General features: G+C 52.1%; 1 protein-coding gene across 1 annotated transcript in view; it reads left to right on the top strand.

Annotated features, from left to right (window-relative positions):
- LOC147093394 (uncharacterized) overlaps positions 1-20958 on the top strand; it is a 179257-nt gene that overhangs the window by 132999 nt on the left and 25300 nt on the right. Inside the window, 1 exon segment of the mRNA XM_085974203.1 lies at positions 7571-7591. Coding sequence (XP_085830329.1) covers positions 7571-7591 — 21 coding nt within the window.

Genomic DNA, 20958 nt, shown 5'->3' with positions numbered 1-20958 from the left:
CTCCCCCTCTCTCCTCTCCCCCCCTCTTTCTCCCCCCTCTCTCCTCTCCTCTCCCCCCTCTCTCCTCTGCTCTCCCCCTCTCCTCTCCTCTCTCCCCTCCTCTCTCCCTCCCCCCTCTCCCTCCCCCCCTCTCTCTCCTCTCCCTCCCCCCCTCTCTCTCCTCTCCCTCCCCCCCTCTCTCTCTCCTCTCCCTCCCCCCGACCCGCCCCCGCGGATCAGCGCCTCAGGGCCGGCCGATGCGCGGGCTCGCGCGTTGAGTCCCGGCCGGACTCACCTTAGCTGCGGCCGGCGGGCCCCGTTGCCGGGGTAACCCTTCCCGCTCTCCAAGCCCCCGCCCGAGAGCCGCAGCGGGCCCCGTTGCCGGGGTAACCCTTCCCGCTCTCCAAGCCCCGCCCGAGAGCCGCAGCGGGCCCCGTTGCCGGGGTAACCCTCGCCCGAGAGCTGCAGCGGGCCCCGTTGCCGGGGTAACCCTTCCCGCTGTCCAAGCCCTCCAAGCCCCGCCCGAGAGCCGCAGCGGGCCCCGTTGCCGGAGTAACCCTTCCCGCTGTCCAAGCCCCGCCCGAGCCACGCCCGAGCCGAGCGGGGAACAGAGTGACCTGATGGCTATGGGTCCGGCTCTGGGGCGGGGCTGTTGATGCCGCGGGGAGGTTTTGTGCGCGGCAGCTCCCGCACGGCCCGCCGCGGCCGGTGACCTGGTGGCTATGGGTCCGGCTCTGGGGCGGGGCTGTTGACGCCGCGGGGAAGCTTTGTGCGCGGCGGCTCCCGGCACGGCCCGCAACTCAAGGCCCAGGCTTACCGGGCTGCTAGGCCGCGCCCGGCGCCGGCACAGCCGCTCGAAACGGCCGCCAAAGTAGGCGAGCCTCCAGGCGAAAGGCAGGGGATCACTTCATTTCCTCCTGTTACTAAATACAATTTAAAACACAAATAAATTGTTATTTAATTCCCTAACACATAATTCAAATATTTACCTTAGTTCCCTAACACACAGAAAGTGTGGGAAAAAAATTGTGAAGAATCAAGATGGCGGCCACTCACCTCGGTTCAGAACGATAAGGCTCTGACACAAATTTTCAGAACACAGGGGATGTACCAGAGGACTGGAAAACAGCTAACGTAGTACCATTATTCAAGAAGGGTAGCAGGGATAAACCAGGGAATTACAGGCCAGTGAGCCTAACATCTGTGGTAGGGAAATTATTGGAAAAAATTCTGAGGGACAAAATTAGTCTCCACTTGGAGAGGCAAGGATTAATCGGGGATAGTCAGCATGGCTTTGTCAAGGGTAAATCATGTCTGACCAATCTGATTGAATTTTTCGAGGGGGTGACTAGGTGTGTGGATGAGGGAAATGCTGTGGATGTGGTATACATGGACTTCAGTAAGGCTTTTGACAAAGTCCCGCATAGGAGGCTGGTCAAGAAGGTAAGAGTCCATGGGATCCAGGGTGCCTTGGCAAATGGTATGTTGGCCTTCATATCAAGGGGGTTCGAGTATAGGAATAGGGATACCTTACTACAGCTGTACAAGGTGCTGGTGAGACCGCATCTGGAGTATTGTGTACAGTTTTGGTCGCCCCATCTGCGGAAGGATGTTCTTGCCATGGAAAGAGTGCAACGGCGATTCACCAGGCTGATACCTGGAATGGCGGGAATGACCTACAAAGAGAGATTAAATAGTTTGGGCTTGTACTCACTGGAGTTTAGAAGATTGAGAGGGGATCTCATCGAAACATATAAAATTATGGCAGGCCTGGACAAGCTGAATTCAGAGAGAATGTTTCCAATGGCCGGGGAGCACAGAACCAGGGGCCACAGTCTAAAAATAGCGGGCAAATCATTTAAAACAGAGATGAGGAAGAATTTCTTCACTCAAAGAGTGGTGAGCCTGTGGAATTCCCTGCCACAGAGGGCTGTGAAGGCTAATTCAATAAATATTTTCAAGAGAGAATTGGATATATTTCTGAAGGCTAAGGGGATTAAGGGTTACGGAGAAAAGGCGGGGACGGGGTACTGAACTGGTAAGATCAGCTATGATCTCAGACGAAGATCAGCCATGATCTCATTGAATGGCGGAGCAGGCTCGAAGGGCCGAATGGCCTACTCCTGTTCCTATCTCTATGTTTCTATGTAAACTGGCTGAGTGGCAGGAGGCAGAGGGTGATGGTCGAAGGTTGCTTTTGTGACTGGAAGCCTGTGTCCAGTGGGGTACCTCAGGGATCGGTGCTGGGTCCCTTGCTGTTTGTGATCTACATAAATGATTTGAATGAGAATGTAAAAGGTATGATCAGTAAGTTCGCAGATGACACGAAAATTGGTGGGGTGGTAAATTGCGAGGAGGAAAGCCTCAGGCTACAGGACGATATAAACGGGTTGGTCAGATGGGCGGAAAAGTGGCAAATGGAATTTAACCCTGAAAAGTGCGAGGTGATGCATTTTGGACGGACAAATAAGGCAAGGGAATACACAATGAGTGGTAGGGCCCTAGGAAGCACAGAGGGTCAGAGGGACCTTGGTGTACATGTACATAGATCCCTGAAGGCAGCGGATCAGGTAGATAAGGTGGTTAAAAAGGCATATGGGATACTGTGGTAAACCACTGTTATAACCTGTCTGTATGTGTATGTGTATTCCACTAGGTACAGGTCTGGACATGCCTCGGCTGACTCCTCCCACTATTCCAGGTATATAAGTGACTACCTCCCAGTCCCTTAGTATTCTGGACGGGTCGACCACTCGAGACAAGACCTTCATTCTTTAGTTAATAAAAGCCTGATTGTTACTCGCTCAACCTCAGTCTTTTGAGTAATTGATGGCGCATCAATTTTATTAACTACATTTTTTATAATGGAGAAGATCCTCACACCAGCATGCCTGGACCTGGACAGTCAGGAAGCGGACGCTTCCACCAAGTTTGCTCACTGGCTCACGTGCTTCGAGACATTCCTGACTGCCTCCACTGCAGTCGAAACGGATGCGGACAAACTGTCTGTCCTGTTCTCCAAGGTGAACCACCGAGTGTACTCAGTCATCCGGGACGCGACCTCGTACACAGCCGCCCTCCAGCTCCTCAAGACCCAGTACACGCGCCCTGTGAACGAAGTATACGCTAGGCACCTTCTGGGGAGTCGCAAGCAACAACCTGGGGAATCGACTGAGGAATACCTCCAAGCACTGTCCGTGCTTGGCCGGGCCTGTGGGTGTAAGGCGGTAACGCCCACTAAGTACACGGAGGAACTGATCCGGGATGCCTTCGTAGCGGGCCACAGGTCCAACTACACCCGACAGCGACTGCTGGAGCAGAGTGACCTCACCCTCGACAAAGCCTCCGACATCGCAATAACGCTGGACGCAGCCTTCCGGGGCATGGATGCCTACTCCTCTGCACCGTGGACCTGATATACCTATCAATTCGTCCAATGAAAAGCGACGAGTTAAGAAAGTAACTATAGGTTTTATTGACTAAATAACAGAGCCCACCCTCGTGGGTGATCGGATCCAAGAAGGAGGAATACCAGCCAGTCGACCACCTTTATACCTGGGCCGGTAGGTGGAGCCATGGGCGGAGTCGGCAGTGGTCAGCCCAGGTATAGCAGCGTGACAAGAGGCGACCTCGTACAGTGATACAACAATGTGAACAGTGATAACTATAGGGAAACGATATAACAGTGATATCTATAGTGTAACGATAGTGAACGGTAAAAGTGGTTTACCACATTCACCCCTTGTTTAGATTTGAGTCCGGCGGGGTGAAGTGTACTACCAGTTCTGGTATGTCAGTCTGTCCGGAGGCCTCGTAAGCCTGTCTGATCGTCGCAGCGGCGGTGTTGCGTTCTCCGGTGTTAATGCTGGCGTCTGCGAGGTAGGCGAAGGCTCTTGGGGTTCCGGCGTACCGTCTACCTGGGCTGGAATTGGGGGGGTGGTGGGGGGGGGGGGGTAGCGGTGGTGTCTCCGGAGTGCCCGAGGGTGCGAGGTCTCGTAAGAAGACTGTGTCCTCCCGCCCGTCTGGGTATGCCACATAGGCGTACTGGGGGTTGGCGTGCAGGAGGTTCACCCTCTCGACCAGGGGGTCCATTTTATGGGCCCTCACGTGCTTTCGCAGCAAGACAGGCCCCGGAGAGGTCAGCCAGGTTGGTAGCGTGGTTCCCGTAGTCGACTTCCTGGGGAAAACAAACATTCGTTCATGGGGGGTGGCGTTAATGGCAGTGCAAAGTAGTGACCGGGTGGAATGCAGCGCCGCCGGGAGGACCTCCTGCCAGCGAGAGGTTGGGAGGCCCTTAGACTTTAAGGCTAAGAGGACGGCCTTCCAGACCGTCGCGTTCTCTCTTTCCACCTGGCCGTTCCCTCGGGGGTTGTAGCTGGTGGTCCTGCTAGTGGCGATGCCTCTCGCTAGTAGGAACTGACGGAGTTCCTCGCTCATGAAGGAGGCGCCCCGGTCACTATGTATATAGTTTGGGAACCCGAACCAGGCAAAGAGGTCGTTCAGGCATTTAACGACCGTGGTGCTGGTCATGTCTGGGCAGGGGAAGGCAAAGGGGAAACGGGAGTACTCATCAACAATGTTGAGGAAGTACACATTACGGTCAGAGGACGGGAGGGGCCCCTTAAAATCGATGCTCAAGTGCTCGAAGGGGCGGGTGGCCTTGATCAGGCTTGCTCTGTCCGGCCTAAAGAAGTGCGGTTTGCACTCGGCACAGGTCTGGCAGTTCCTGGTCATGGTCCTGACCTCCTCGATGGAGTAGGTCAGGTTGCGGGCCTTAATGAAGTGGTAAAGCCTGGTGACCCCGGGGTGGCAGAGGTCGTTGTGGAGGGTCTGAAGTCTATCAATTTGCGCGTTGGCGCATGTAATTCGCGATAGAGCGTCAGGGGGTTCGTTCAGCTTACCAGGTCGGTACAAGATATCATAATCGTAGGTGGATAGCTCGATTCTCCACCTCAAGATCTTGTCGTTCTTGATTTTACCCCTCAGCTTGTTATTAAACATAAAAGCGACCGAACGCTGGTCGGTGAGGAGGGTAAATCGCTTGCCTGCGAGGTAATGCCTCCAGCGGCGTACCGCCTCCATAATCGCCTGGGCCTCCTTCTCGACCGAAGAGTGTCGGATCTCAGGGCCCTGTAGGGTCCTTGAGAAGAAGGCCACCGGTCTCCCCTCCTGGTTGAGGGTAGCGGCTAGGGCGAAGTCGGATGCATCGCTCTCCACTTGGAAGGGGATGGACTCATCCACTGCGTGCATAGTGGCCTTAGCAATGTCTCCCCTGATGAGGGAGAAGGCCGCACGCGCTTCTTCCGTAAGGGGGAAGGAGGTGGACTTCATGAGGGGTCTGGCTTTGTTCGCATAATTCGGCACCCATTGGGCATAGTAGGCGAAGAGCCCCAGGGTTCTCTTCAGCGCCTTTGGACAGTGGGGAAGGGGTAGCTCCATGAGGGGACGCATTCTTTCGGGATCGGGGCCGATGATTCCGTTCTCTACTACGCAGCCGAGGATGGCAAGGCGCGAGGTGTTAAACACACATTTCTCCTTATTGTAGGTGAGGTTCAGCCGTTGGGCCGTACGGAGGAATCTTTCCAGATTAGCGTCATGGTCTTGCCGGTCGCGGCCGCAGATGGTGACGTTATCTAGATAGGGGAACGTGGCTTGCAGCCCGTTCTGGTCAACCATCCGGTCCATCTCCCTTTGGAAGACCGAAACCCCGTTGGTGACGCCGAAGGGGACCCTAAGGAAGTGGTAGAGGCGGCCATTCGCCTCGAAGGCGGTATACTGGCGGTCCTCGGGGCGGATAGGGAGTTGGTGGTAGGCCGACTTAAGGTCGATGGTGGAGAAAATACCCGGTATTGAGCAATCTGATTGACCATATCAGATATGCGGGGAAGGGGGTATGCGTCCAGCTGGGTGTACCGGTTTATGGTTTGGCTGTAGTCGATGACCAGGCGGTTTTTATTGCCGGTCTTAACGACTACAACCTGGGCACGCCAGGGGCTGCTGCTCCCCTCGATGATGCCCTCCTTCAGGAGACGCTGCACCTCAGAGCTAATGAAAGCTCTGTCCCCGGCGCTGTACCGCCTGCTCTTGGTAGCGACGGGTTTGCAGTCGGGGGTGAGGTTAGCGAACAGGGAAGATGGCGGGACCTTGAGGGTGGATAGGCCGCAGGTGTTACGCGGTGGGCGATTTAAAGGCGGCTGGTTGTCGACTGTGAGCGGGGGGAGGGGTCCACCGTATGCTAGAGTGACGCTTTGGAGGTGGGATTGCAAATCCAGCCCTAGTAGGACGGCAGCGCATAGCTGGGGCAGGACGAGGAGTTTAAAGTTTTTATACTCCGTGCCCTTAACCGACAGGGTCACAACACAGTAGCCGCTGATGTCTGTGGCGTGGGACCTCGATGCCATCGAGATCCGGTTGCGCGTTGGCTGGACAGTGAGGGAGTAGTGGCTCACCGTGTCTGGATGTATGAAGCTCTCCGTGCTTCCGCTGTCGAACAGGCAGGTCGTGGCGTGGCCGTCTACTTTGATGTCCATCATTGACTTGGACAGCTGATGCGGGCGAGCTTGGTCTAGTGTGACGGAGGCTAGTGTGTGGCTGAGCGGGTCGCTGTAGTCTGTAGGTGAAGCGGTCGTCAAGTCTGGAGGTAAGGTGGCGGTCGAGCGTGGTGGGTAAAATGGAGGCGCCCACGAGGTGGGGCAAAATGGCGGAGAAGATGGCTGCCCCCACAACCCACATGAGGCACTGCTGGCGTCGGTTGCCTGGATCAAAGATGGCCGCCCCCATTGCTCATCTGTGGCCTTGATAAAAGATGGCCGCCCCCACAGTTCGCATGAGGCACTGCTGGCCTCTGCTGCTCTCCCTCTGCAGGCCTTCGCGAAGTGGCCTTTCTTCAGGCAGCTGGAGCACGTCGCGTTTTTGGCTGGGCAGCGCGACCTCGGGTGTTTCGCCTGCCCACAGAAGAAGCAGCCGGCGGCCCGGTCGCGGGGGTCCGAAGTCGCAGCCGGTACCGGGGGTGGCGGTCCCGATCGGGTCCGGGACGCCGACGCTGAGGTAGGTCCCGGGGGCGGCGCTACGAGGGGTATTGCGGTCGGGGTCGGGCCCGAGTCCCAGAGTCGCGAACTGTACCTGGAATACACCTCGAGGTCCCGCTGGGTCACTTCTAGGGAGTAGGCCAAGGCTGCAGCTGTGTTCAGGTCGAGGTCCTTTGATTCCAGCAGTCTCTGCCGTGAGTAGTCGGACCGAAGGCCTTTCACGAAGGCATCGCGGATGTTATCTTCAGTGTTTTCTGCAGCCGATGCTGCTTTAAAGTCACAGTCCCTGCCGAGTGTTCGTAGCGCCCGTAAAAATTCAGCTACAGACTCTCCTGGCTGTTGCGGGCGGGATCTTAGGAGGTGTCTGGCATACATGGAATTTACCGGGCTCCGGTACTGCTGTTTCAGTAGGTTGATAGCGGCCTCGTAAGTAGTAATGTCCTGGATGAGTGCGTATACTTTAGGGCTCGTTGGGCGGTCAGAACTCTTAGTTTGGATCTCTGAGGGACGCCGGATTCTTCCAGGTAGGATTCGAAGCAGCACAGCCAGTGTTTGAAGTCGAGGGCTGCGTTTGTTGCTTGTGGGTTTAGATCCAGGTACGGTGGTTTGAGGGCTCGCAGCCAAGCCGGCTGCTGTGGCTGTTGTAGCTGGGCGTCTGGCTGGTCGTTTGGCTGCTCCGTTGACTGGTTGTTTGGCTGCTCAAGTGACGACATTTTAAAATTTAGTCAATAAAATTGATATACCTATCAATTCGTCCAATGAAAAGCGACGAGTTAAGAAAGTAACTATAGGTTTTATTGACTAAATAACAGAGCCCACCCTCGTGGGTGATCGGATCCAAGAAGGAGGAATACCAGCCAGTCGACCACCTTTATACCTGGGCCGGTAGGTGGAGCCATGGGCGGAGTCAGCAGTGGTCAGCCCAGGTATAGCAGCGTGACAAGAGGCGACCTCGTACAGTGATACAACAATGTGAACAGTGATAACTATAGGGAAACGATCTAACAGTGATAACTATAGTGTAACGATAGTGAACGGTAAAAGTGGTTTACCACAGGAACGACAACCTGGGACACGGTAGGACAGCCCCATAGCACCGTGCCACCCCAGCCACAGCCCAACAACGGCCCAACTACCGCAGCAGTGTCCCAAAGCCAGACAGCAGTATCCCAAGGCCAGAAATGCTACTTCTGTGGCCAGGCCAAACACCCCAGAGCGCGCTGCCCGGCGAAGAATGCGACCTGCTCGGGCTGCGGGAAAAAGGGACACTACGCCAGCATCTGCAAGGCCAAAGCCACCCCGAACGCCAGCAGCGCCGCGTGTGGGCCGTGCGAGCCGCCATCTTGGGCCCCCAACAGCGCCGCGTGTGGGCCGTGCGGGCCGCCATCTTGGGCCTCCCCAGCCATGTGCGAACCACCGCTGCAGCAGCCATCTTGGACGACTCCAGCCACATGGGAATCATGGACGCCGCCATCTTGGACACCAGCCGGGACGCAGCAGATCGCCAACCCCCCCCCCCATCTGATACTCGCAGCGACACACCGACCCCTACGCTGGCCTCTGTGACGCTGGACCAAACGAGACCGCACCAGCTAGCTCGGTCCAAAATGGACGTTAAGGTAAACGGCCATGCAATAAACTGCCTTTTTGACTCCGGGAGCACAGAGAGCTTCATCCACCCAGACACGGTGCGGCGTTGCTCTCTCCCCGTCCTGCCTGCACACCAGCGGATTTCTATGGCCTCCGAGTCCCAGTCAGCGGACATTGGTGGCTACTGCGTGGTGACACTAGTAGTAGACGGGACTGTGTTCAATAATTTTAAACTTCTGGTCCTGCCCGACTTCTGCGCTGCCGTTCTACTGGGGTTGGATTTCTAGTGCCACCTCAAAAGCGTTACGATGGCGTACGGTGGCCCCCTCCCCCCACTCACAGTCCGCAGCCAGCAGCCTCCAAATTGCCCGCCGCGCACCAGATGCAACCTCTCCACACTCAGAGTCCCACCCCCCCCACTGTTTGCTAACCTCACCCCCGACTGTAAGCCCATCGCCACAAAGAGCAGGCGATACAGTGCCGGGGACAGGGTTTTCATCAAAACCGAAGTGGAACGGCTCCTGAAGGAGGGGATTATTGAGAGCAGCTCCAGCCCCTGGCGAGCCCAGGTTGTAGTCGTTAAGACCGGCGAGAAACAACGCCTGGTCATCGACTACAGCCAAACAATAAACCGCTACACCCTGCTGGACGCCTACCCACTCCCCCGCATAGCTGACATGGTCAACCAGATCGCGCAGTACCGCGTCTTTTCGACCATTGAACTGAAATCAGCGTACCACCAGCTCCCCATCAGCCCTGAAGACCGCCAGTATACTGCTTTTGAGGCAAACGGCCTCCTCTATCACTTCCTTAGGGTTCCCTTCGGCGTTACTAACGGGGTCTCCGTCTTCCAAAGGGAGATGGACCGGATGGTCGATCAAAACGAGCTGCAGGCCACTTTCCCTTACCTAGATAATGTGACCATCTGCGGCCATGACTTGCAGGACCACCTGTGGCATTCTTCTCACGAACCCTCCAGGGCCCGGAGACCAGACACTCCGCGGTCGAGAAGGAGGCCCAGGCTATCGTGGAGGCTGTGCGTCATTGGAGGCACTACCTGGCCGGAAAACGATTTACCCTGCTCACTGACCAGCGTTCAGTTGCTTTTATGTTCAACAACAAGCAGAGGGGCAAAATCAAAAATGACAAGATCTTGAGGTGGAGAATCGAACTTTCCACCTACAATTACGAGATCTTGTACCGGCCTGGGAAGCTCAATGAACCCCCAGATGCCCTATCGCGTGGCACCTGCGCCAGCGCGCAGATCGATAGGCTGAGGGCCCTCCACAATGACCTCTGCCACCCGGGGGTCACCAGGTTCTTCCACTTCATCAAGGCCCGCAACCTGCCTTACTCCATCGAGGAGGTCAGGACCATGACCAAGAACTGCCAAGTCTGCGCTGAGTGCAAACCGCACTTTTATAGACCAGACAGAGCCCACCTGATAAAAGCCACTCGCCCTTTCGAACGCCTGAGCGTCGATTTCAAAGGGCCTCTCCCCTCCTCCGACCGCAATGTGTACTTCCTCAACATCATTGACGAGTACTCCCGGTTCCCGTTCGCTATCCCCTGCCCGGACATGACCAGTGCCACGGTCATTAAATCTCTGAACAGCCTCTTCGCCCTGTTCAGTTTCCCCAGCTATATCCATAGCGACCGGGGCTCATCGTTTATGAGCGACGAACTCCGCCAGTACCTGCTCGCTAGGGGTATAGCCACAAGCAGGACCACCAGTTACAACCCCCGGGGGAACGGACAGGTGGAAAGAGAGAATGCAACAGTTTGGAAGGCCGCCCTACTAGCCTTAAAGTCTAGGGGCCTTCCGACCTCCCGCTGGCAGGAGGTGCTTCCCGATGCGCTCCACTCGATTCGGTCACTGCTCTGCACTGCCACCAATGCCACCCCTCACGAGAAAATGTTTGTCTTCCCAAGGAAGTCCACATCGGGGACATCGTTACCGCCATGGCTGACGTCCCCAGGGCCGGTACTACTGAGAAGACACGTGAGGGCCAATAAAACAGACCCCCTGGTCGAGAGGGTCGACCTCCTCCACGCCAACCCCCAGTACGCTTACATTGCGTACCCGGACGGGCGGGAGGACACAGTCTCCATACGAGACCTCGCACCCTCGGGGACCGCTGTAACCCACTACCCATTACCACCCCCCCCCCACGACCCGATATCCAACCCCAGCAGCCGGCTCGCCTCGGACCGTCACCCACGAGGACTACACTCCAGGGCCCCAGCCTACACGGGACGCGACGCCGGAAGCTCCACCATCCCTGCCATCGCCACGTCGATCACAGCGGCAGACAAGACCTCCGGAGAGACTCCAATACACGAACTTTTAAATACACTTCACCCCGCCGGACTCATTTTTAAACAAGGGGTGAATGTGGTAAACCACTGTTATAACCTGTCTGTGTCTGTATGTGTATTCCACTAGGTACAGGTCTGGACATGCCTCGGCTGACTCCTCCCACTATTCCAGGTATATGAGTGACTACCTCCCAGTCCCTTAGTATTCTGGACGGGTCGACCACTCGAGACAAGACCTTCATTCTTTAGTTAATAAAAGCCTGATTGTTACTCGCTCAACCTCAGTCTTTTGAGTAATTGATGGCGCATCAGATACTTGCCTTCATTAGCCGAGGCATAGAATATAAGAGCAGGGAGGTTATGATGGAGCTGTACAAAACGCTGGTAAGGCCACAGCTGGAGTACTGTGTGCAGTTCTGGTCGCCTCACTATAGGAAGGATGTGATTGCTTTGGAGAGGGTGCAGAGAAGATTCACCAGGATGTTACCTGGGATGGAGCGCCTCAGCTATGAAGAAAGACTGAACAGGCTGGGGTTGTTTTCCTTGGAGCAAAGAAGGCTGAGGGGGGACCTGATTGAGGTGTACAAAATGATGAGGGGCATAGATAGGGTGGATAAAGAGGAACTTTTCCCCTTAGTAGGGGGGTCAATAACAAGGGGGCATAGATTCAAAGTAAGGGGCGGGAGGTTTAGAGGGGATTTGAGGAGGAACTTCTTCACCCAGAGGGTGGTTGGAATCTGGAACTCACTGCCTGAAAGGGTGGTAGAGGCAGAAACCCTCACAACATTCAAGAAGCATTTGGATGAGCACTTGAAACGCCATAGCATACAAGGCTACGGACCAAATGCTGGAAAATGGGATTAGATTGGACAGGGCTTGATGGACGGCGCAGGCACGATGGGCCAAAGGGCCTCTTTCTGTGCTGTATAACTCTATGACTCTAAGGCTGCAAAGTGCCTAATCGAAAGAGGTGTTGTTCCTCGAGCTTACGTTGAGCTTCATTGGAACAGTGAGAGAGGTCAGAGCAGAGCGGAGAATTAGTGACAGGCGACCCGAAGCTCGGGGTCACCCTTACGGACTGAACGGAGGTGATCTGCAAAGCGGTCGCCCAATCTGCGTTTGGTCTCCCCAATGTAGAGAAGAATTAAAGTGACAGACTAATCATACTGAATTTTTTGATGAAGTAACAGGGAGGATTGATGAAGGGAATGAAATGGATGTTGTCTGCATGGATTTTCGGAAGGCGTTTGACAAAATACCACATAGAAGGCTGGTTAACAAAATTGAGACTCATGGAATAGATGGGTTAGTGGCAGCTTGGATAAGGAATTGGCTTAAGGACAGAAAACAGCGAGTTGTGGTAAATGGCTGTTTTTCAGACTGGAGGATGGTAGACAGTGGTGTTCCCCAAGGGTCAGTGCTGGGGCCACTGCTTTTTTTGATAAATATAAATGACCCGGATATTGGAATACAGAGTAAAATTTCTAAATTTGCCGATTACACCAAACTTGGGGGTGTGGCAAACAGTGAGGATGAAACCAATCGACTGCAACAGGACATAGAAACATAGAAGATAGGAGCAGGAGTAGTCCATTCGGCCCTTTGAGCCTGCTCCGCCATTCAATGAGATCATGGTTGATCATCCAAATTCAGTACCCTGTCCCTGCCTTCTCCCCATAGCCCTTGATCCCTTTAGCCTCAAGAAATATATCCAACTTTTTCTTGAACATATTTAATGAACTGGCCTCCACCGCCCTCTGTGGCAGAGAATTCCACAGGTTCACCACTCTCTGGGTGAAGAAGTTCCTCCTCATTTCAGTCCTAAATGGCTTACCCCTTATCCTTAGACTATGACCCCTGGTTCTGGACTCCCCGGCCATCCGAAACATCCTTCCTGCATCTAGTCTGTCCAGACCTGACAGAATTTTATTGGTTTCGATGAGATCCCCTCTCAATCTTCTAAACTCCAGTGAGTATATGCCCAATCGACACAATCTCTCCTCATACGTCATTCTTGCCGTCCCAGGTATCAGCCTGGTGAATCTTCGCTGCACTCCCTCCATGGCAAGAACGTCCTTCCTCAGGTAAGGTGACCAAAACTGCACACAATACTCAAGGTGCGGTCTTACCAAGGCCCTGTACAGCTGCAGCAAGACATCCTTTTTCCTGTACTCGAACCCTCTTGCTACGAAGGCCAGCATACCATTTGCCTTCTTAACCGCCTGCTGCACCTGCATGCTTACCTTCAGCGACTGGTGCACAAGAACACCCAGGTCTCTTTGCACTTCCCCTTCTCCCAATCTATTGCCATTCAAATAATCTGCCTTCCTGTTTTTGCCACCAAAGTGGATAACCTCACATTTATCCACATTATAGTGCATTTGCCATGTTTCTGCCCAATCACCCAACCTGTCCAAATCGTACTGGAGTTTCACGACATCCTCCTCACAGCTTACCCTCCCACCCAGCTTTGTGTCGTCTGCAAATTTGGAGATATTACATCCAATTCCCTCGTCCAGATCATTAATATATATTGTGAACAGCTGGGGTCCTAGGACCGATCCTTGTGGTACCCCACTAGTCACTGCCTGCCACTTAGAAAACGACCCGTTTATTCCAACTCTTTGCTTTCTGTCCGCCAACCAGTTCTCTATCCAAGTCAATACCTTGCCCCCAATCCCATGTGCCTTAATTTTGCATGCTAATCTCTTATGTGGGACCTTATCGAAAGCCTTCTGAAAGTCCAAAACACCACATCCACTGGTTCTCCCTTATCTATTTTACCAGTTACATCCTCAAAAAATTCCAGTAGATTAGTCAAGCATGATTTACCTTTTGTTAATCCATGTTGACTTTGTCCGATCCTGTCACTGCTTTCCAAGTGCTCTGCTATTCCATCTTTTACAATAGACTCCAGCATTTTCCCCACTACCGATGTGTATAATTCCCCGCTTTTTCTCTACCACCTTTTTTGAACAGTGGGGTAACATTAGCTACCCTCCAATCCATGGGTACTGTTCCAGAGTCTATTGAGTTCTGGAAGATGACCAGCAATGCATCTACTATCTCCAGGGTCACTTCCTTAAGTACCATGGGATGTAGACCATCAGGCCCTGGGGATTTATCGGCCTTCAGTCCCATCAATTTTCCTAACACCATTTCCCTACAAATACGGATTTCTTTCAGTTCCACCCTTTCATCAGACCCTATGTTCCCCGACATCTCTGGGAGGTTATTTGTGTCCTCCTTTGTGAAGACAGAACCAAAGTATGTATTTAGTTGGTCTGCCATTTCCTTGTTTCCCATTATAAATTCCCCTGATTTTGACTGCAAGGGACCTACACTTGACTTCACCAATCTTTCTCTTCACATATCTATAAAAGCTTTTACACTCAGTTTTTATGTTGCCTGCTAGCTTACTCTCATATTCTATTTTCCCTTTCTTAATTAATCCCTTTTTCCTCCTTTGTTGACTCCTAAACTGCTCCCAATCCTCAGGATTATTGCTTTTTCTGGCCAATTTTTATGTCCTCTCCTTGGATTTTATGCTATCCCTAATTTCCCTTGTTAGCCACGGTTGAGTCACCTTTTTTGTTTTATTTTTATGCCAAACTGGGATGAACAAATTCTGTAGCTCATCCATTCGGTCTTTGAATGTTTGCCATTGCCTATCCACTGTCAACCCTTTGAGTGCCATTCCCCAATCAATCCTACCCAACTCGCTCCTCAGACCATCGTAGTTTCCTTTATTTAAATTACATAGAAAGGCTAGTAGACTGGGCAGGCAAGTGGCAGACGGAATTTAATAGAGAAGTGTGAGGTGATGCATTTTGGCAGAAGGAACAGGGAGAGGCAATATACACTTAATGGCACAGTTTTAAAGAGTGTGCAGGGACAGAGGGACCTGGGAGTTAATGTGCATAAGTCCCTGAAAGTGGCAGGACATATTGAGAGTGGTTAGCAAAGCATATGGGATCTTGGGCTTCATAACTAGAAGTATTGAGTACAAAATTCTATAGACTCTGGAGCAGTTCTCATGGATTGGAGGGTAGCTAATGTTACCCCACTATTCAAAAAAGGTGGTAGAGAGAAAACGGGGAATTACAGACCGGTAAGCCTGACATCGGTAGTGGGGAAAATGCTAGAGTCCATTATAAAAGATGTAATAGCAGAGCACTTGGAAAACAGACAAGATCGGACAAAGTCAACATGGATTTACAAAAGGTAAATCGTGCTTGACTAATCTCCTGGAATTTTTTGAGGATCTAACTGGTAAAATAGATAAGGGAGAACCAGTGGATGTGGTGTATTTGGACTTTCAGAAGGCTTTCGATAAGGTCCCGTGTAAGAGATTAGCATGTAAAGTTAAAGCACATGGGGTTGGGGGTAAGGTGCTGACTTGGATAGAGAACTGGTTGGCAGACAGAAAGCAAAGAGTTGGAATGAACAGGTCTTTTTCCGAGTGTAAGGCAGTGACGAGTGGGGTACTGCAGGGATCGGTGCTGGGACCCCAGCTATTCACAATATATATTAATGATCTAGATGAAGGAACTAGATATAATGGGCTGAAAATTCAGTAGGGTTAGCGCCCATTTTGCGGCGCTAGAGGGCCTAGCGCCGCAATGATAGCCGTTTCTGAAATTCACTTCGGCGCTGCCATCGGCGTTAGCCGGTTGCGCTGCGCCGGCACCGATGACGTCATTGGTGTGCGCAGCGTCCCGGTTGCCGTGGCAACGCGCCTGAACGCCGAAATTCAGTTGCGGCCGCCTCGCCCGTGGCAGCCGCAACTAAGACTCTGGCAACCGAGTCTTACACAAGTTAGCGCCGGCGCATTAAGGTCGCGCGGCGGCCGGCCGCTTTCCCGCCGGCCGCCTGCCCGCACCTCCCTCCCCGGACTCCTCCACCCCGCCCCCCGCGGAACAGATGCATCTGGCCTGCAAGCCCGGCACTTGTCCGAGGTGCCGGGCTCATTTTTGAAAAAATCAAACGGCCAGCGATCGGGTGAAGGCAGCGCCTCCTTAACGGGAGGAGGAGGCCTGCACTTCCCCAGCCTGCCGCACCGCATCGGGTGCCGCAGCGCCGGATTAGCGCCGCAATGCGGCACTCAGCGCCCATTGGGAGGCACTCACGCCCGCCAGTAGCGCCGGCAGCCATCTGGGCGCGGCGCTACTGAATTTTTGGCGCGCGCAAGGGAATTAGCGCCGGCGCTAAATTTCCGGCGCTAAAGCCCTGGCGCGGCGTCAACTCAATTTCTAGGCCAATATCTCCAAGTTTGCAGATGACACAAAGCTGTGTGGGCGTGTGTGCTGTGAGGAGGATGCTGAGAAACTCCAGTATGATTTGGACAGGTTGGGTGATTGGGCAGAAGCATGGCAGATGCAATATAACGTGGATAAATGCGAGGTTATCCACTTTGGTGTCAAAAACAGGAAGGCAGATTATTATCTGAATGGCAATAGATTGGGGGAAGGGGAAGTGCAACGAGACCTGGGTGTCCTTGTGCACCAGTCGTTGAAGGTAAGCATGCAGGTGCAGCAGGTGGTTAAGAAGGCAAATGGTATGTTGGCCTCCATAGCGAGAGGGTTTGAGTACAGGAACAAGGATATCTTGCTGCAGTTGTACAGGGCCTTGGTGAGACCACACCTTGAGTATTGTGTGCAGTTTTGGTCACCTTATCTGAGGAAGGATGTTCTTGCCATGGAGGGAGTGCAGCGAAGATTCACCAGGCTGATACCTGGGATGGCAGGAATGATGTATGAGGAGAGATTGCGTTGATTGGGCTGGAGTTTAGAAGAATGAGAGGGGATCTCATTTGAAACTTATAAAATTCTAACAGGACTAGACAGACTAGATGCAGGAAGGAGGTTCCTGATGGCCGGGGAGTGCAGAACCAGGGGTCACAGTCTAAGGATATGGGCTAAGCCATTTATGACAGATGAGGAGGAAATTCTTCACCCAGAGAGTGGTGAACCTGTGGAATTCTCTACCACAGAAGGTAGTAGAGGCCAATTCATTAAATATATTCAAGAAGGAGTTAGATATATTTCTTAAGGCTAAAGGGATATGGAGAGAAAGCGGGGACGGGGTACTGAGTTTGGATGATCAGCCATGATCTCATTGAATGGTGGAGCAGGTTCGAGGGGCCCAATGGCCTACTCCTGCTCCTATCTTCTATGTTTCTATGTTTTAAAAGTAGAGAAGTTATGCTGAACCTTTATAAAGCGCTGGTTAGGCCACAACTGGAGTATTGCGTCCAGTTCTGGTCACCACACTTTAGGAAGGGTGTGAAGGCCCTTGAGAGGGTGCAGAGGAGATTTACCAGAATGGTTCCGGGGATGGGGGATCTTAGCTACAAGGACAGGTTGGAGAAGCTGGATTTGTTTTCATTAGAGCAAAGGAGGTTGAGGGGTGGTTTGATGGAGGTGTACAAGATTATGACGGGTTTGGATGGACTAGACGGGGTAAGGCTGTTCCCACTAGTTGATGGTACAAGGACTAGCGGACACAGATTTAAGGTTTTGGGCAAGAGATACAGGGGGGACGTGAGGAAAAACTTTTTTATGCAGCGAGTGGTGAGGACCTGGAACTCGCTGCCGACGGAAGTGGTGGAAGCGGAGACACTCAATGTTTTCAAGGGGAGACTGGATAGGCACTTGAGGGAAATAAACTTGCAGGGCTACGGGGATAGAGCGGGGGAATGGGACTGACTGGATTGCTCTAGAGAGAGCCGGCACGGACTCGATGGGCCGAATGGCCACCTTCTGTGCCGTTATGACTCTGAGACCGCATCGTGAGCAGCGAATACAGTTTACTAAATTGCAAGTCGTACAAGTAAATCACAGTTTCACCTGGAAGGAGTGTTTGGGGGCCCTGGACAGTGGGAAGGGCGGAGGTAAAAGGGCAGGTGGGGGGTGGTCATATGAGGAGAGGTTGAGTAGATTGGGACTCTACTCATTGGAGTTCAGAAGAATGAGAGGCGATCTTATTGAAACATATAAGATTGTGAAGGGGTTGGATCGGGTGGATGCGGTGAGGATGTTCCCAATGATGGGTGAAACTAGAACTAGGGGGCATAGTCTTAGAATAAGGGGCTGCTCTTTCAAAACTGAGATGAGGAGAAACTTCTTCACTCAGAGGGTGGTAGGTTTGTGGAATTTGCTGCCCCAAAAAGCTGTGGAAGCTACATCATTAAATAAATTTAAAACAGAAATAGATAGTTTCCTAGAAGTAAAGGGAATTAAGGGTTACGGGGAGCGGGCAGGAAATTGGACATGAGTCTAGGTTCGGAACGGTCATGGCCCTGTGGGTAGTGGAGCGGGCCCAAGGGCCGTGTAGCCTGGTTCTGCTCCTACTTCTTGTGTTCTAATTCTGTGTTCGATTTCAGGAGATGGTTTTATTCCTGTTCCTGGCTGGGGTGGAGATCACCTTTTACAGAAGGTAAGTACTGTAGAAAATATAGGGACAGAGTGATCTCCTGGACGAGTTTCGATCGCCTAGATGGGTCGGAGAGGAATTTCCCAGATTTTTTCTCCCAAATTGGCCATTGGGTTTTTTACCTGGTTTTTCGCCTCTCCCAGGAGATCACATGGGTCGGGTGGGATGGAGAGTGGAAGTAGATTTGAGGTTAGGGTCAGATCAGCCATGATCTTATTGAATGGTGGAGCAGGCTCGAGGGGCCGATTGGCCTACTCCTGCTCCTATTTCTTATGTTCTTATCTCCTGCGCTTGCACGTGAAGGTGCCAGGCGAAGGGGAAGGGGTGTTGGGGCTGATAGAGGAGTGGACCAGGGTGTCGCAGAGGGAGCGGTCCCTTTGGAATGTAGAAAGGGGAGGCGAGGGGAAGATGCGTTTGGTGGTGGGATCACGCTGGAGGTGGTGGAAATGGCGGAGGATGATCTGTTGAATGTGGAGGCTGGTGGGGTGAAAGGTGAGCACAAGGGGAACCCTATGGTGGTTCTGGGAGGGAGGGGAAGAGGTGAGAGCAGAAGTGAGGGAAATAGAATGGACTACACGACATCTACTGGTTCCCCTTTATCCACCCTGCTCGTTACATCCTCAAAGAACTCTAATAAATTTGTCAAACACGATTTCCCTTTCATAAAAGCCTGTTGACTCTGCTTGATTGTATTATGATATTCAAAATGTCCTGCTACTACTTCCTGAATAATGGATTCCAGCATCTTCCCAATGACAGATGTTAGGCTAACTGGCCTATAGTTTCCTGCTATCCGTCTCCCTCCTTTCTTGAATATGGGCGTTACATTTGCAGTTTTCCAATCTGCTGGAACCTTTCCAGGGTCTAGGGAATTTTGGAAGATTACAACCAATGTATCCACTATCTCTGCAGCCACTTCTTTTAAGACCCCAGGATGCAGGCCATCAGGTCCAGGGGACTTATTTAGACAAAAAGCTGGAAGCTATAGACCAGTTAGCCTAACATCTGTGGTTGGCAAAATGTTGGAGTCCATTATTAAGGAAACAGTAACAGAGCATTTGGATAAACATAATTTAATAGGACAGAGTCAGCATGGTTTTATGAAGGGGAAGTCATGTTTGACAAATTTGCTCGAATTCTTTGAGGACATAACATACAGGGTGGATAAAGGGGAACCAGTGGATGTGGTGTATTTGGACTTCCAAAAGGCATTTGACAAGGTTCCACACAAGATTACTGATCAAGATTTAAAAAATCACGGGATTGGGGGTAATATACTGGCATGGGTGGAAGATTGGCTATCTAACAGAAAACAAAGAGTTGGGATAAATGGTTCATTCTCGGGCTGGCAATCAGTAACTAGTGGTGTTCCGCAGGGGTCAGTGCTGGGACCCCAACTCTTTACAATCTATATTAACGATTTGGAGGAAGGGACCGAGTGCAACGTATCCAAGTTTGCTGACGATACAAAGATGGGAGGGAAAGCAGTGAGTGAGGAGGACATAAAAAACCTGCAAAAGGACATAGACAGGCTAAGTGAGTGGGCAGAGATTTGGCAGATGGAATATAATATTGGAAAGTGTGAGGTTATGCACTTTGGCAGAAAAAATCAAAGAGCAAGTTATTATCTAAATGGAGAGAAACTGCAAAGTGCTACATTACAAAGGGATCTGGGGGTCCTGGTGCATGAAACACAGAAGGTTAGTATGCAGGTGCAGCAGGTGATCAGGAAGGCCAATGGAATCTTGGGTTTTATTGCAAGGGGGATGGAGTATAAAAACAGGGAGGTCTTGCTGCAGTTATACAGGGTATTGGTGAGGCCACACCTGGAATATTGCGTACAGTTTTGGTTTCCATATTTAAGAAAAGATATACTTGCTCTCGAGGCAGTTCAGAGAAGGTTCACTCGGTTGATTCCGGAGATGAGGGGGTTGACTTATGAGGAAAGGTTGAGTAGGTTGGGCCTCTACTCATTGGAATTCAGTAGAATGAGAGGCGATCTTATCGAAACATATAAGATTGTGAGGGGGCTTGATCGGGTGGATGCGGGGAGGATGTTTCCACTGATGGGTGAGACTAGAACTAGGGGGCATAATCTTAGAATAAGGGGCTGCCGTTTCAAAACTGAGATGAGGAGAAACTTCTTCACTCAGAGGGTAGTAAATCTATGGAATTTGCTACCCCAGAGAGCTGTGGAAGCTGCGACATTAAATAAATTTAAAATGGAGATAGACAGTTTCCTAGCAGACAAGGGAATTAGGGGTTACGGGGAGCGGGCAGGGAAGTGGACGTGAGTCTAGGTTCGGATCAGCCATGATCCTATTGAATGGTGGAGCAGGCCCGAGGGGCCGTATGGCCTACTCCTGCTCCTACTTCTTATGTTCTTATGTAGTCCCATTAGTTTGCCTAGTACTTTTTCTCTAGTGATAGTGATTGTTTTAAGTTCCTCCCTCCCTTTTGCCCCTTGATTTCCCACTATTATTGGGATGCTTTTAGTGTCTTCTCCCATGAAGACAGATACAAAATATTTGTTCAAAGTCTCTGCCATTTCTTTGTTTCCCATTATTAATTCCCCAGTCTCATCCTCTAAGGGACCAACGTTTCCTTT

This window comes from Somniosus microcephalus, unplaced genomic scaffold, assembly GCF_052327205.1.
Source record: "Somniosus microcephalus isolate GS21.2 unplaced genomic scaffold, FLI_Smic_1.0 unresolved_chr1, whole genome shotgun sequence".
NCBI lineage: Eukaryota > Metazoa > Chordata > Chondrichthyes > Squaliformes > Somniosidae > Somniosus > Somniosus microcephalus.
This window is presented reverse-complemented; position numbering and strand designations above follow the sequence as displayed.